Source organism: Macrobrachium nipponense, chromosome 17, assembly GCF_015104395.2.
Source record: "Macrobrachium nipponense isolate FS-2020 chromosome 17, ASM1510439v2, whole genome shotgun sequence".
Classification (NCBI taxonomy): Eukaryota; Metazoa; Arthropoda; class Malacostraca; order Decapoda; family Palaemonidae; genus Macrobrachium; species Macrobrachium nipponense.
Genome location: NC_087210.1, coordinates 2,308,067 through 2,325,710, shown reverse-complemented (window position 1 = coordinate 2,325,710; position 17,644 = coordinate 2,308,067). Strand labels below are relative to the sequence as shown.

At 39.1% G+C, this 17,644-nt stretch overlaps 1 protein-coding gene across 1 annotated transcript in view; it reads left to right on the top strand.

Annotated features, from left to right (window-relative positions):
- The window catches only part of LOC135196121 (coiled-coil domain-containing protein 137-like), a 132,693-nt gene extending 117,587 nt beyond the window's left edge, over positions 1-15,106 (top strand). Inside the window, exons 5-6 of the mRNA XM_064222589.1 lie at positions 2,289-2,447; positions 14,873-15,106. Coding sequence (XP_064078659.1) covers positions 2,289-2,447; positions 14,873-15,049 — 336 coding nt within the window. The 3' untranslated portion in view covers positions 15,050-15,106. The remainder of the gene's footprint in view (positions 1-2,288; positions 2,448-14,872) is intronic.
- Positions 15,107-17,644: the final 2,538 nt, after the last annotated feature.

Sequence of the window (17,644 nt, the reverse complement as noted above, 5' to 3'; positions counted from 1 at the left end):
TCTGAAATTTAGGGGAGCATACATTTAGGAGAAAGACATAGGGAAGAAGAATGGTCTTTTTGATTCCCTAGTCATTAGGGATCTTGTTAAAAGCATCTATGTTCATAGTATCTGGTGGCCATGGTGTACTTAATTTTAAGTATACAGTACACATGGCAATATTTAGTCCAAAAATTAAAATGATCAGCAGAGGTTGCAGAGCTCCTTATATGTTTTGTATTTCTTTAATGTTGACCGCTTAATGTTAAGTAGAGGATACAGAATAAACTGAGGAAACCTATTTTGGACCTAATGGATGCAGTTGGCATGAAATGCTCATATTCATCCATAAGTTATAGCATGGCATGCATTTCAGAATGAGGTACTGGGATTGTGACAAAAGTGCCCTGGAAAATCGAGCACTGATCCAACTGTTGATTCAAGCAGATCATCAAGAGGAAAGAGACTCCTCATTAATGATGCACAGAAATTAAGAATATGATTCATTATCAAGTTACACCATTCCATAGCAGAGCCAGTGTCCCTCTACAGCATTTTTTTTTGCCTTAGTGAAAGTAAGGAAATTTCTTGATGGATTGCTTGTGGAACCAATGATGTGTAAATGAGATAGGCACGGACTAATACTTCCCAGTTTTTTTTTTATCTCAGAAAGATACAAGTTATATAAACTTACAGAGCAAGAAGAGTATGGTTCTGTAAGAGAAGTGTTTAGTGTAGCTTTCTTGTAGTAGGACTCTTAAAAGTATTAATTCAGTTTAAAAAATATTAACTAGTATATACCATATATATATTATTTGTAACCTTATGAGTATCTGCTCAGCAAGGCTTGACTTCCCAGAGGACAGGCATAAAATTCATTGCAATGTAAAGATTGTATCAGAAACAACACCTGGTTTCTTGTCTCTGCTGAGCTTCTGGAAAGAATTACTTCTCATGTAATTCTTTTAATAAAACTGTTATGTGGTTTATTCTGCCATTGTATAAAGTCTGGCCCAATTTACAAGGCAATATGTTGGTATTTGTGTGGATGAATTGGCTATTATGTTCATGATATCTATCCATGGGTAGGTAGGAACTTTGATACTGGCATTCAAAATTACAGGTAGATTTTATTTGTGAATCAGGAATACATTAGAAATTACATTTACTGGTTGATTAAGCTTTGACAACACTTCAAATGTAGAAACATCTATTGCTGTATGATTCTGAAAAGTGTATCTCCCTCATCGGTCATGCTTTATTCCCAGTTTTCAACAAATTGCATGAACTGTGGGTTAAGATCATTGACTTTAAGAGTGGATCAAAGCTTCCTTCTCCATGATGGTCTTCAGAGCAAGAAACCAGCTCCCCAGGAAGTTTCTTTAAATTATGACTTCCCTTAGTTTTTCAATCTTACCTGTGTTTTCATGGGGAAGAGGACCTCATGCTCTCTCTCTTCTTGTGGACGGTCTCAAGAACCTCCATAAAACATAAATGATTGTGGACCAGGTCATAGATATTTTTTTTTGTCATTGGTGTATTACATGCAATCTCAGTAGAAGCTTCAATCATGACTATCTGTAGGAATGCTTTTTCAAGAACTGATGATTTGATTTCAAAGGTCTAACGTTCTTAGTGATTGCAGTGTTCATGGGATTGGGACCTTATCTTGAGAGGCTAAACTGTATTGCTGTGACAGCACTATTTTCATATTCACCTCTACCAGATCACTCATTGTTTATTGATCTCTCTGGTTCCTGGGCAATATGGCATCATCTTGTTTATAGTAGTGCAGTAATACAGATTCATGGTTTGCCACAGCACTTCACATTTTTTTTCATCTTGATGATGCCCTAAAATCTTTTGGGTTCCTGATTTTACCAACCAGATCGTACCCTTCTTTTACTTTTGAAGAAAACAAGATTAGCTATTCACTTATTATGTAATTAATGACCCAAGGTTTGTACACTTTGAAATAATGCTCATATTCTGTAAAGATAATCCCTTATTTGAAATAATGCCCGTATTCTGTAAAGATAATCCCTTATTTTGATGGCAGTGCCCTTATCCCAGCCTTCTCATAGACTATTGCCTTGTGTGCTTCACCTAGTGTGGGATTTTTACATAAAAGGAATGCACTGGACTTCATTTTGTTAAAGACTATTGACATTTACTGTTGCACCATTCTTACCCATATGGCAGAAGTAAAATGAAAGGGTTGTATTCTTGTAATAAGAAAATAATTCAGTGTTACATTTGCTTTTTAACCTTATGAATATATACTGATTAAGGTCATTTGTCTTACCTAGGAGCGAGATTTAAAAAGGAAGCAGAAAGGAAAACGAAAGAGGGGTGATGAGGACGATTTCAGACACTTCCAAGACAAAGTAGAATTTGGCGAAGTAGCCTACGAGCCTCCTAGTCTAGATACATCAAAGTTTGCAAAAATGGCAAATAATGATACTAAGGTAAGGTTTCTAAGCTATGATTGTTGGATCAGTAGATTAAAGTTTAATTGTGCCTTGAAATTAGAGGGTTTTACCTATGAATATGCTGTTCTTGTACCAACTTGAGTGTACCACACAGTACATTAGGTGTACCACCCCGTACATTAGGTTTCTATGCCCGAAATATTTGGTATTATTAATTTTTTCCCTCCCAGAGTTCAGTATAATTTATAGCATTCACTTGTGTGTAGCCCTCTAAAACTCTTGGTAGCTATTGATGTGTTTACTTGTGTTTGTGTCTTATGTAACGTTTGGAATCTGTGGATAGGGTTTATCTTCCACTAGTTATGTGGGATTTTAATTTAAAAGTGGTGGGATATATGTCTGATTTAAAAGTTAGTAGGCTACATTGATATTCAAAAGATTTCTAAGTGCTATTTGAAATAAGAAGCATAATTCAATCACATTTATACTCTTTCAAAACTTGAAATGAGACTTGATTTGCAGTGCATCGATTGTGTAAGCTATGCTAATATTAGTAACAAGTCTGTCAAATATCTTTTAAGTGTTATTTATCACGTGTTTAGCATGTATTTATGAATGTAGAAAGAATGCTTTTTCTCAAGCATGTCTTACCCAACCCATCAGTCATGATAAACTCACATTTGCAGTATGGAATGTCCCTGAACTTAAGGGTCTTATGTGTGTTAATAGTCAGCCACTAATGTCATTCTGTTGGTTAATCAGCGTCAAAATTTGATTTACTCAGCTTAGTTATTTTCATCCAGGTAGCCACTGCTTAGTCTCTCTTCACTGAATTGTATTCATTGGCAATACAGTATGATTTTCCAGTTATTTTCCTATACAGGCGGCCCTCGGTTAGCGGCAGGGGTTCCGTTCCTGGCCGCCGACGCCAAGCGATTTTCGACGCCGAGTGATTTTAAAGCCTACGGCCGCCGCACACCTTCTTTCGAAACTAGCCCAGTCAAAGGCGCCGTAATCCCACAGCGGCGCAATAAGTAAAATTATATTTATGCAGTATAGTACTATAGAATTTACTGTACAGTACATGTGGGTGTCTAGAGTATGTAAAGATATAATAAAGTTTATACAGTGTACAGGTAGCTGTAGTGTTCAGGTTACGATCATTAGTCTTACGATAGTCCGATTTTATGAGAGATCAAATTACAATTGCCTAAATTTATCCATCTTCTAGTTACATAAGTTCAATAACAGCAAAAGAGAATGATGAAAGTATGGTTTTAACGTTATACTCGTTGCGTGAACGTGTACAGCCATGAACAACCGAACGAGAAAAGACTTCTTTTTTTTTTTTTTTTTTTTTCTTCTTCTTCTTCTTCTAAGTACAACCGAACTGGATAACATCTGTTTGGCTTGTATTTCGATCATCGTACTACAGTGCAACATTACCGTATTTGTTATAAATGGCGTTATGTATAGAATAGAACTGAGATATCTTAATGTAATAACTATTCGCTATAGATCAGAGATCAATATAGATTAAAGATCAATCGGGAAATATACCGTTAAATTTAAACCTAGTTATAACTGAAGCTGAGAAAACTGTTCAAGCTGCTAATGACTATTATCGTACATCGGCAACAAGGATAAAACTGCAGTAAACGTCTGCCATCACACACAACTGTAGATAAAATTGGGATAAAATCATTTAATCAAAACTACTGTGCTTGAAAGAACACATTTTACTGTTGGTTTCACGCCGATATAAGATAAATAACGTAAAGTTCGTATTACGATGATATAAAGGATTATTTCGAACGGAATCACGTAATTTTTTACACAATAAACATGCCACCAACGTAATCTGTTAATGAAAAAAATAGTAGTTCACATTCACAACGGGAGTGAACGAGACATATTCAATAATATTTCCACCTAAAAACACGCTGTATAAGGAAAAATAACTTTGTCTCATATAAGTCAAGTATATAGATATTTGTTTATGCTAACTAGAAGCAAGAGCATTCGCTCAGAATTGCGTTATGGTGAAACAAACTCTTATTCATCAGCTGATTTCAAACCACAACATTGGCCGCTCCGCGGAATACGGGCTTAAGTTTGCCGTAGTATTTTAAAATACAATAATATGAGAATACATACAATATTCTTGGTTACAGTTAAATAATGTATAACTTTTTAAAGGATTTATGGAAAAGATGCATAACTAATAAAATAACACTGCATTTTTCGGAACTGGCGGACAAGAACGAACATGAAAAACCATCCCCTGACAACGTGGAGCGTAGTTACAAAGGCTGCCTTAATTTGTATCTTATTTCTGTACAAAAATGAAAATGCTTTTACGTAATGTACGGCGGCGTACAAGAACGAACTTGAAAAAAACATCGTAGTCGATAACTTGAAGGGGAGTTTCAAAAGCTGCCTTTTTATTATAATTCTGCACAGAAATAAAAATACCCTATTCGTAATACATTTTCATACACATTTTAAACATAAAAGCATAAGCATTTATAAAATCGACACATCGATCGCTAATTTGCACTTTTTTTAAATCTATATTCTCGGAAGAGCGGCAGGCGGCGGCTTACAAGAAAGAACATGAAAATACATCGTATTTGATAAAGTGAAGGGCAGTTTCAAAACCTGCCTTTGTATCATATTTCTGTACAGAAATAAATATGCCTTTCACGTAATACATTTTCATACACATTTTAAACAAAAGCATGAACATTTATAAATAGACACATCCATAGCTAAATTTGCACTTATGTAACTCTATATTTTCGGCATAGAACAGCGTCAGAGGCATATATTTTACCCTAATACCTTCATGATAACTCCATAAAATTTGTTAATATAATTTGCATAACCTTTATGGTCTGAATGGCATTTCTAAAAATGTATGAACTCGTTAGACAACGGTGCTAGCGGCGCTGTTAACTGAAATGTGTGCCGTAAAGATACCTTTAAAATGCCTTATTTTTTTAATGAATATTTTTGACGACCGCCGTAAAACCGATTCGCCGTTGAGTGATTGCGCCGTTAACCGCGGGCCTCCTGTATTTCTTATCTATTGCCCCTACTTTGGTGTTTGTATGTTTTTACATAGTAAGTAACTAGGTAGCAAGCTGTTAGTTTAGTAGAAACTACATCAAGATACTCTCTTGGTATAGCTTCTGCTTTTTTCGTTGGGCTGTATTTACTTCTGGTGTTTCTGTAGGTTAACTAATTTCACGACTGAGATAAAATAATTAGTATGATTGTGCAAGAGCCCCTTTTTTGCCATAATAAGAATGAGCTGCTCTGTCTGATGAGGGCCAGTAGTCATTATATATGTGAAGAACTAATGGCTCTAGAATTTTCAACTCCAGATTTTTCCTTCATTGGTAATAGAAGAAACCAAGTACCAAGTACGTATACTTTTTTTTTGGTTTAATGCAGATCATCCTGAAAGAGAATATAGATGCACGTACTATTAGACAACAAGCTACATAGGCAAAAGTGCACAAGATTATGGCTCTCTCCACTTTGTTGATGTAGGAGAGGTACCTGATATAATGTCATTCTACTTGCTGAATTTTATCTAAGAAATGTTGCAAAAATGGTTTGATTGATACTCATTGTAACGATTAGTCATGGTGTCCAAATTTTACGTTAGTGGGAAAATTGCACCTCACTTGGTGTACTGTAGACATTAGTGAAGGGTTTGGGGCATGCAGCATCTTTCATTCTGAGCTGCACCCAGTTTTTTAGTCTTTTACTTTAGTATCTCTGTTCCCACTCCCTTTCTTCTATCTTGCTGTCCAGTGTAACTGTTACATATTAGTACAACTATGGGGTTTTCTCTAAATTCAGACTTTAGATGTTCATATTGCATTTCCTTTATTATAAGGATCTCTTATATTGTGCTGTCCAACCAATGCTGTTTCCTGTTTCCACTGTCTTGGACGCTGCATGGCTGTAAGTGCACCAGTGCTCAGTTTGACAGTCTGAATTTATAAACTATTCAGTCATTCCTGTCATACAAGAGATGTTGTGTTACAGGGTTAGTATATGTTTCTCAGGATAAGTATATATCACATTTTTCTCTGGATTTTTCGTCCCTCTCCAATCCCTTCATGTTAACTTGAAGAAAAATATATGTCTGAGACAAAGGCTATTTGTTTTCCACCTCTTCATACCCTCTGAGTTCACTGAGCCTGGTCTCCATTGTGTAAAGTCCCCATGTGCTCACTTGGAACCTGGACTAACTGAGCCTTGGTCTCTTGATTTTTAAAAGTCCCCAGATCCTTTCTTAGAGCCTAAATTGACTCAAGCCTTGCTTTCATGACTCGTAGTGGCCAAGTACTTTTTTGGAACCAGATTTGAATGAACCTTTATTCCCCAAGTGCTCTCTTGGCACATGAATTGAATGAACCTTGGTCTCTGACTTGTAAAGCCCCTAAGTACTCCGCTGGAATGTAACAAACAATCTTGGGCACAGTACTTTGGCCTTCCACCTTAATTGTGTTTGGAATAATTATGGTTGACGTGGTTTTATGGAGTTAACGGAGTGCCAGGCAATCTTAATATGAGTTCCAATCTCTCGGCCCCTCATTTTCACTGCATTCTCTGTTGATTACATGAACAGTGAAGAGCTTTGTGGGTTTGTATATGAAGCTCAGGATTGCGCATGTGTAGTCTTGTCTTTAATCAGATACACAAGACATAAGTCTGGGATCATTGAGAATGCAATTTCTGGTTGTGTAATGTTTGAATAAATTAGATTTGTATAAAAAAATTAGATTTGTGGTATAAAAATTGGGAGATTTTATTGAACTTTTGTATATAATCTTTCATAATTTTGTAATACTGTATATAAGAATAGTCTGAGCATTCCACTGAGGTGTTAGAGATGTATATATCTGGTGATAGAAGTTCACTCTCGACTTGGTTCGGAAGTCACGTAAAGCATTTGGTCCTGTTGCTGAATAACCACTGGTTCCATGCAACGTAAAAACACCATACAAACAAACAATATAAGAATAGTCAATTGTAATTATTTGAAATTAATGTTAAATTCCTGTGCATAGTTTGTTTTTCACATCATATTGCATACAAAAATAATCTGGTACTTTTAATATACAGTAGTTCATCATGTCAGCAACCTCTTGTTTTTGTCTGGGGATAACTCTCACAAAGAACCTCACTTGGAACAATGTAAACATTTATTATAACATCATTTCCAGTATTCCTTTGGCTTCCAGATGCATTGCTCTCTGCCTTTACCTTTCATCCCTCTTGTTTTGGTCCCTTCCTCTGTGAGAGTATGAATATAAGTTTTGAACTTGCCAACTCTTAACCTTTCATCCAAACGTGGTTCTGTACTTTTAATTCTCCATCACCATCTTCTGTATTCCATCACCATCTTCTGTATTCCTCCAAAAGTGGTCCTATACTTTTAATTCTCCATCACCATTTCCTGTATGTTTATTGTCAGTGTGCTACAATCCTTTTTTATTTGTTTTACTGCACCTCAATTCATATTATTTTTCTTCTCTATCTTATATTCCACCCTCTCATATTGTTTCAACATTATTTTCAGTACTAAATGGCAGTGCTTGGCTTTTGGTATAAATTTTATGTTATAATCCTTTTTCTTCTGTATACATATATATTCTATCTAATTCAAACCTTTTTACACATACCACCCATTGTTGGTCCTTCGTCATATCTGCATCCTTCATTGGTTCTTATCTACTTCCTTTTCAACCTTAATTTCTCGGTTGGATTTTTGCACTTTAAAGTCCCTTGTATACCGTTCTTTGTGTACTGTTATTTCCATCTTCTAACTTTTGTAGTCTAGTGATTCTGATGATATTTCTTATGTACCATTTCTATTTTTATCACTTCCTTCTTTTTCCAAAAAGATATTTCTACCCTCCACCATTTTGTCTTAGTACTAAGAGCTTGAAGGTTTCTCTTCAAGTCTTCTTTTAAGTACAGATGCTCCCCAGGTTCCAATGGGTCTACGTTTGGAAAACCTGTAACCGTGCAAAAATACTCTTTTGGAAAACCTATAACTATGCAAAAATACTTTTGGATGTAAATAACCCTTATTTTCTGTAGTAGCATTTTTTTGCCGAGATATTATTTTCATTAGTATGTTTATACTGTAACAAAATAATGGTAGTGTCAAACATTTTTACCTGGATAACATTTTATTTTTGAAAAGTAGTTGAACGAAAATAGCATATGTTGAAAGTTATTTATATTTTTCATGAACTTTATATGAACCTTCATTCTTTACTTGGGGATTCAGCTCATGTTCACAAGCTAATGTCCTATGTCAAGACTGAAGTTTGCCTTTGTGTGGGAACAAATTTCACTAAAAGGTATTGGTAGTCTGTAGGTTGCTTTTCTTGAGCTGTGGTGGACTGTTCTTCATAATCATGAGATTTGCTGTAATGGAGCTTGATGTAGCCTGGGACTGGAAGAAAAAATTGCACTTGAGAATAAATGAAAAACAGTAAAATTCTCTGTAAATGCACTTTTCTAGCAGTCATATATTCTGTTGTGAGCACAATTCTTAGTATATTGAGCAATACGTATACTAGCAGCTTAATATTGTAGTTATATATTAAATGCTATTCATTCCTCAAATTAATATAAGATAACACTGTAATTAGTTCTTGGCAAATTCTCATGAAGAAAACTAATTATTTCTTGGCAAATTCTCATTAACAAAACAGGAGATTTTCTCTTAACTGAAAGAATACAATTATAGCATTAGTTACCATGATCTGATGCAAATATTGTTTCACTCCAAGGTTTAATTCCCATGACTGTGGCAACTTGACTTTTGCTTTCATTTGCCCAATGAACTTCAGGGACTATATTTACATTGGCCTACGTCTAAGCCTAGCGTAATATGTTCTTAAGCTTGCTTTGAACTCATTAGCCTACATCGTAGTGTAGCCTAGCTTAGACATTCTTTAAGCATTTAAATTTAACATTGGTAAAATAATAACAGCTTGATGATGAAGAGGCTACAGCAGCAGCAGGGTTATGGTCTGTCTTATAAAGAGGCTCGAGAATAACTGGTATAAGGTACTGGGACATAGACAGGTTACTTCAGGAAGCTGTCAGGTTTACGTTACTTCATGTCAAGTTTAGTCTGAACAGTTTGCCTTTACATTCTTTGCAAGCCAGAGCATCCTGAATCTGCTTGTCAACTGTTCCTCTCAAATGTCTTTATGCCCCTGGTGTTTGAAGTTAATGCCCTTGGCATTCTTTTTGGAGCGTATTCCTTTTGCATCTGGTATTCTTTTTGCATTTTAGGTGTTTCTAGAAGGTCCTTCCTCTCTCCGAGTGTTTTTTTTTCATCCACAACTTGTCAAGTTCCTCATTGGAAAGCAAGGTTTTAAATATCCTCTACACCTGTACTTGTTAGTACAAGCTGTTCCACAAGCTATAATATCTAGTTAGTGAAGATTCCATCACTAGCAGTATTTCGGTTGAAGCCTTTAAACTTGTTGATCTGATCAGCAGTTTTTGAAACCTTTGCCCAGATGAGGCTCATGCACTCTTGTGTTGTGTCTCCCCATGTTAAACTATTGTTCCTGGTAGTGTTTTGAGTGTTTTGCCAGATTCAGCTACTTCAGTGAGTTCAAGCAGATGTTTGACATTAGTGGTTATGCTTTGAAAGTGGCTAATCGAATCTTGGTCCTAGTGTTTAGTGAGGGCAGTTATGTTTGGTAAGTAGGTAAACCACCTTTACAGAGTGATGTATATGACTGATATGCTGTGGATGTGCTTGCACATTGTTCAAAGTAAGGGTGAAAAAGGTGAATTTTGAATGGAATATTCATTCACCTATAACAAATTTTGCCCAAGGAATGTAACAGTTCAAAAACAAGCCCTCTGACAGTACCAGTGTCATCCAGATTCTTTTAAGCTAATATAGTACATTTTAAAAGGTTTAAACTTAAGTGGGGAATAATTTCTATTTGTTGGGATGAGAAGTGGAACAAGCTCATCTAAAATGTATGTTCTTTATTAGGTAAGGTAATGCAACAAGGACTATGTGGTCCCTTGACCTACCATGGCTCATGACAATCCGTACCTTGTTCCAGCGGTTAGAAGTCTGATTGGATCCTCAGTGAAGGGGAGCGGCCCATGAAGTTTGGAGTGTTCTGTAGTAACCAAGAGGCCACAGTCAGTGTTGCCAGAGTGCACTGTCTTCAGTATAGGATGCTTCACAGTGGCCTTGGTATGGCCATTGGACCCATTGCTTCTTGAAATCCCTGAATTCACAGCTGGTGAATTGAGGTTCACCATCAACCTTGAGGCAAAGTGGGACACTGATCTCCCGGAAATATCTGCAGAAAATCCTTATCGTTGCAGAGGCGGTAGTGTCACTGTAGCATGGGGCAACCACAAGCAAGCCAGAAAGCCTGTCGGCAAGATGTGGAACAACTTCCCTGTGACGTTGAAGAAGTTCGTTGAGCGAGAAGCCTAAATCTGTAGGATAGCTGGTAGGGCTGGATCAGAGGAGGCAAGTACTGGTGGGCTAACCAGGGCAGTCTTCACTCTAACCCCATGCATGAATGAAGATCCATCAAGTTTTTCAGTGTAGGGAAGTCCCTGGTTGCTGCTACTTTGTCGGGGTCCACTAAAACGCCATCTTTGGAGATCTGAAATCCACAGAAGCTAATGCTGGAGGCAGCGACTGGAATCTTGTTCTGCTGAAGCCAGAGACTTTTAGAGTACAAGGACATGCTGATCTCCAAGGAAGAATTGAAGAAACTGGAAACAGCCAAGGCCACTGGTGGCGAAACCTTAGACTGATGTCACCCACTTGTCATAGTACCTAAGGACAAAGGCATTCGAATCACCGTTGACCTCAAGAACTTCAACAGTAAGTAAAACTTCCAACCCACCCGTCACCCTCACCTTGTCTAGCATCCAGTGTTGATCCAAATGCCAAGTTCCCTACCACTGCAGAAGCCCTGCACGGGTACTACTGGCAAATGCAATTTGCAGTAGATCAAAATTCAACCACATTCATTGCATCCTATGGCCAATTCCAGCATTGCAGAGGTCCAGTAGGATTTGCAGCTACAGGAGATGCCTACTGCCTTCGAGGAGACCAGGCTCTGCAAGGGGTCGAGAATTGTGTCAAGGTAGTCTATGAAATCCTGCTGTTCAGCGAGGATTTTCTTCTTTCACATACGCTGAATTCATGAGACGTTGAGGTGCTGCAAGTTTGGCATCACACTTAATAAGAACAAGTTTAAGTGTAATGCCAAAATTGTTATGCCTTAACATCTCATGAATTTGGCGTAAATAGCTGGGGAAATCCTCGTTGAGCAGCAGGATATCATTGACTACCTTGATGATATTCTCGACACCTTGCAGTCTCCTCAAAGGCAGTAGTCCTCTTATGTGGCCGCAAATTCCATTGGACCTCTGCAATGCTGGAATGGGCCATAGGGTGTCATGAATGTGGTTAAATATTGATCCTCTGCAATTTACATTTGCCATAGTACCCGTGCAGGGCTTCTGCAGTGGTGAAGAACTTGGCATTTGGCTCAACACTGGGTGCTAGACAAGGGTGAAGGTGACGGATGGTGTGGGGGTTTTACTTGGCTGTTGAGGTTCTTGACATTAACGGTGATTTGAATGCCTTTGTCCTCAGGTACTATAACAAGTGGGTGACACCAGTCTAAGAATTTGTCACCAGTGGGCCTAATGGTACCCTGATCTACCATGAACTTAAGCTTTGCCTTGACCTGTTTCCAGAATGCATATGGTGTCTGACAAGATGCATTGATGGAGAAAGATACAGCATCTTCCTTAAGATGGATTTGCATTAGGGCTCTTTCCATCAGCTTGAGTAGGACTTTTTTCAGTTTTTCCTTGGAGATCAGCACGTCCTTGAACTCTTGTAGAAAAAGAAGTCTCTGGCTTCAGCAGATGATGTGGTGGCATGAAGAGGCAGCATGAGTAATATCCAAAATAGGTCTGGGAGACACTGGCGGAATGATAGCCAACTCTTTGCTGTGACATGGTGTTCGATCACCTTCGTGGACTTTGAATCTTACTGAACAGGTTCTGTCAGATAAAGGGGAGAGTGGCTGTGAAGTATCCTAAGGCTTTTGTCATCATAGAGACTTGTAGGGGTTATAATGCACTCCTAAGAATCTGCAGAAGGTCAAGATGCTGATGGCCCATAATGGAGATGTCAGCACCTGTCCGGCAACATCTGAATCCTGAATGTGATGTCACCATACGAGATGAAAACAGAGATTGGCTGCGTTGTCTTGATAGAAGAGGGTCTACCCATCTGATGACAGCCGAGGTTCTTGCCTGGAGAGGGTGTTGTAGGGGCTTGGCACTGGAAGTGGCACCTTCTTTGGCGTCCCTTGTCTTCCTTCTTCCAGCAGCACTTGTCGTAATGTCCTTGCTGGTTGCAGTGACGGCACTGGACATATCTGGTTGGGCACCTCTGTGCCTTGGTCCAATACCCCTTGTAGGCACAGCTGCTGCAGGAGTTGATGGACGCTTCTATGTGGATCTGTGCGCGCTGTTGCAGGACTGGCATGAAACGCTGTAATGGTTTCATTTGCTTCTTGAAATTTGAGAGGGTGAAGCATGACTTGCAGAAGTGGTGTTCTTGGTAGCCTCATAGGTTAGACACTTTTTGATAAAATATCCTGTAGAGTGGTGTTGGTGTCAAGGGCTATAAGTTTCTCAGTCAGTTCTTCATCCCTGACTCCCATGAGGATGATCATCTTCATCTGGGTTTGCTCACAAACTGAAGATCTAACGGAACAGACATCTACTTCCTCTGCAATGTTCTTGAGTTACGTAAGTCTGAAAGACTCCCTCTTATTTGTTTGCAAGTGAACAGCGCCCTATGACGAAGTTTCTCGCTGCAAAGACTCCTGATCTGTTCTTGAAGGGCATCCAAGACTTCGTTGACCTTCATCTGGTGTCTGGGGCTATGCCTAGGGTGTGCTCAAGGATCCTTTGTCTCTCCTGGCTAGACACATCCTTATCTGGATTCATTTTTTCTCTCTGGTAACTTGGGCTGATGCACCGTGACGAAATAAAATCTTCCCATCGAAGTCACCATTTCCAAAAACTGAAAAGTTGCTTCTGGGTGAAGTAGGTGGGTTCTGGGCAATTGCTTTCTGTGGAGTGGGGTACTGATGGGGTCACTGCTCCCTCTGCTGTTGAGGTAGGAGCTGCAGGTGTTGAAGGTGGTGTGCTGGGGGTTCTTGTGCTTGCTTGCTGTATGAAGGGGGTTCGCATTTGCAGAAAGGTGCTGTAGTGGTCTGCTTTCTGCAAATTTTGTCCTTCTGTCTCTGTCTCTGTCCTGTTTTCTAAGTCTTTTCTTCTTTCTGTCTCCTCCTTTCCTCTTCTTTGTAACCTGCATGACCCTCGAAAAGTCTCTTCTCCAGGTATTGTATGAGCGAAATAAAATCAACTGATTGAGGTATCGTTGACTGGGGACGGAGAGCAGGTGAGGACTGTGGACGGGAGACAGGATCTTCTGAATGCTGGGCTGGTGGGGTGTCGTCACGGTAATCTGATAAGTGGAGAATCCATTGTGAATAATGTGTTTACCTCCAAACAGGCTTAAAAAACAAAAACAGAAAAGTACAGCATCAGTATTTTAAATGCAGTTTGTGAAATATGTGCACTAGTGGGCTCATTAGCACCACCTCACACTGCACATATGATATACACTGTACATACCAGCAAATGAAGTCCATTGGAGAGAGAGAGAGAGAGAGAGAGAGAGAGAGAGAGAGAGAGAGAGAGAGAGCGGGTGTAGGGTCCTTTATAGGCTTCCTTTCGGTTTGTTGTGAGTGTTCTCTTGGTTCTTGTAACTTCTTCCTGTAATACTTCACTGAACCATGTTGGTTGGGATGAGAATTGAAACAAGCTCATCTGAAATGAAGGATCTTTATTAGGTAAGGTTACAATGCAATAAGGTATATACATGTGAGCAACCGAACTCGAGAGATGGGATGCAGCGTACTGCTAGGCCTTGGATTTGAATGTGTTCGGTTGCCACTTTACAGTGTAGTACATTTGAGGCAAGAATAGAGTTGCCAGTTATCAATATGCAATGGTATATTATGCATAGGAGAGAACATGCTGTACAATGACAAATACATGTTACAGATTATGGTATCTACAATTTCCATGCAAAAGTAAATGTAAAAGGTTTAATACTTAAAACTCATATGATTACATTTCCTTTAGAACTATATGTTTACACTATTTAATGTAAACCCTAGTCTGTCAGAAAAGTTTCTCTCTCCACACAGAGTAGTCCTTGCACTTGTGAAATTATTAACTATATATTATTGCAGTATATTACAGTATACATTGTATAAGTATTAGGTTTACTTCTGTACTCTTTGTAATTTGCATTCTTTCTCTTGCAGACTAAGTCCTTCATATTTATGAAGAAACTCAAAGGATCACAAGCAGGTAAAATGCCCGAGTTAACAGAAACAAGAAAGCAAATGCTGGAAGAGGAGAGATTAAAAGCAGTCCAAGCTTATCGAGACATGAAAGCTGCTAAATACATGTCTGAAAACAAGAATTTTGCCTTAATATAGATTTATTTGTGTATAGAGACCTTGTTTGTTAATTTGATTATAAAGTTTTTTTTGCAAGTTGATTTTGAATATCCTGTTGTTGAAATTTAACTTGTAAGGTAACAGTTATGATTTTACATAGCATTATCCTGGTCAGCCTTGACAAAGCGCCTCAGTGGCGTGGTTGGTATGGTATTAGCGTCCTACCTCGGTGGTCGCGGGTTCAATTCTCGGCCATTCCATTGAGGAGTGAGAGATGTGTATTTCTGGTGATAGAAGTTCACTCTGGACGTGGTTCGGAAGTCACGTAAAGCCGTTTGTCCCGTTGCTGAATAACCACTGGTTCCATGCGACGTAAAAGCACCATACAAACAAACAAATTGACAAATGTTATTGCAACTGCTTATACTTCCTGGAGGTGGTTTTAGCACTGTTGCTGCAGTGGTTTTCCCAACGGCTGGAGGAAGAAGGGTGGTGGTTAGTGTGTCCTCCACACCATTCCCTTCTACTTGAGGTTTTCTTATTAGCACAGTTGCTGCCTCTCCTCATGTGCGATTGCTTTCTCTCCTACTAGAGGTGGTGGTCTCTTAGGTGCTGTAGCTGCCTCTCCTCATACAGGAGTGGTCTTCTTTGGTGGTACTGTTGCTTCTACTAGAGGTAGTTATGTTCTTGCACTAGCATACCTTCTGGAGCTGGTCTTTTTGTGTTAACGTCTGTATGGCCTTCTCATTTACTGGAGGTAGTCTGACAAGTTGTATTGTGTTACATTGTCCCTGTACTGGAAGTTTTGTTCATGCTGATGGTGCCCTGCCTTCTACTGGCTGCTGCTGCTGCTGTTGTCTTTCAAATGGATGTGATGATTTTGTACCCTGTGGTCTCTCCTACAGTATGTGGTCTCACTGGCGCATCTGCTGCCTCTACTACTGGAGATGTGATATCAGTGGAGCAGCTGGCTTTTCTCCTACTGAAGGTGGTGCTGTTTGTACTTCTATGGCCCTTCCCGCTGATGGAGGCAGTCTCAGTGGTGCTACTGTGGGTTGTCTTGGTGGTGTTAGTGTCTTTCCTTCTGCAGGAGTTCGGGAATGTATGTACCTGTGTGGTCTTTCCATTTAAAGGGGGTAGTCTTCTTATAGTGTCATAATCTTTTATTCTGATAGAAGGAAAGGCAGTTTTCTTCCCAGCTTAACCCATACCTGGTTTTGTAGTTTTTAACTACTGGAAAAGCTTCACTGACAGAAGTTACTTTGGCTAGGGACTAAGCAGACATGAAGATAGCAACAATGATGACTGGCTTTCTTTCTGCTGGAGGTGGTCTGGATTGGTGGTTTTTGTCTCTAAGACCTTCCTACTGGAGGTAGTCTTATTACTGACAGTACAACCTTTCCTTCTACTGCAGGTGGTCTCCTTTCTGTTGCTGCTTTTCCTACCACAAAAGGTGGCAGTGTTCTTTCCTTCTACTGCAGTTGGTGTAAGTGATACCACTGCCTTTTCTTCTACTGGAAGTGCTGATGGTTATGCATTTGCAGTCCTTTCTTGTGATATAAGGTTTCATTAGTACTGCAGCTGTTTTATCTTCTAATGGAGGAGAGTTTTTACCTCTATGACACTCTATATAGAGATGATCCTGCTACAGTAGTTATTCCTTAGTCTAGATAGTGCTGCAGTCTTTCTACTGTAGGGGGGTTGGCGTTCTAGTTGTGCTGCCTTCTCGTACTGGAATTGGTCTCCATGTTGCTGCCGACTTTCCTCCATAGTCCTCCTATGGTGGTGGTCTCATTATGTTGATGTGGTCTAGCTGGTGAAATACCTTTCCTTCTGTAAGGTGGCTTTGGTAGAGCAAATTTATTTCCTTTTGGAAATTCTGGAGTTTGTGACTATGCAACCTTTCCTTCTATTGAACATGTTTTTATTAATCTTGTTGCAGCCGTAAGCTTTACCAAGATGGTCTTGTTTGGTCCACTCTGTCTTTCCATCTACTGGAGGTGGTCTGATGGATGTGGCTCCTGCCGTTCTTTCTACTTGAAGTAGTTTTATTAGTGCTGTTGCAGTCTTTTGTTTGATCAGCGTTGGTTTTTTTAGTGTCTGTTTTGCCTTGCTTTGATTGTAGGTGGTCTTGTTGGCTCTATTGCTGCCTTTACTTGTACTTTAAATAATCTTGTTGCTGTTGCTGCTGTACTTCCTTCCATTGTAAAGGGTCTTGGTACAGGTCCCGTGTTTCTTTCTCAGAGATTGTGTTGTTTGTGCCTTTGTAAAGTTTCCTTTTATGGGAGGAGGTCTTATTAGTCTTTTTACAGGATTTTCTTCTACTGACGTGGTCCTGTTGGAACTTTCAGGATGTTAAGGTGTTTGTGCCCCTGTAGCTTTCTGTCTACTAGAGGTGGTAAAATTCATGCTATTGCACCCATGTGTTTTACTGGAGCTGGACTTAATGTTTTTGATTGGAGGTGGTCCACTTGGTACTGTTAGGGCTTTTACTACTACTACTACTACTGGTACGAATGCTTCCTCTCCTGCTTGGTGTTGCCTTCCTTCAACTGGTGCTGTTCTGTTTTTTCCTTCTACTGGCGTCCTAATTGAGGTGGTCTTGGTCTTTTCAGTCTCGTGTTTCTGTTTCCT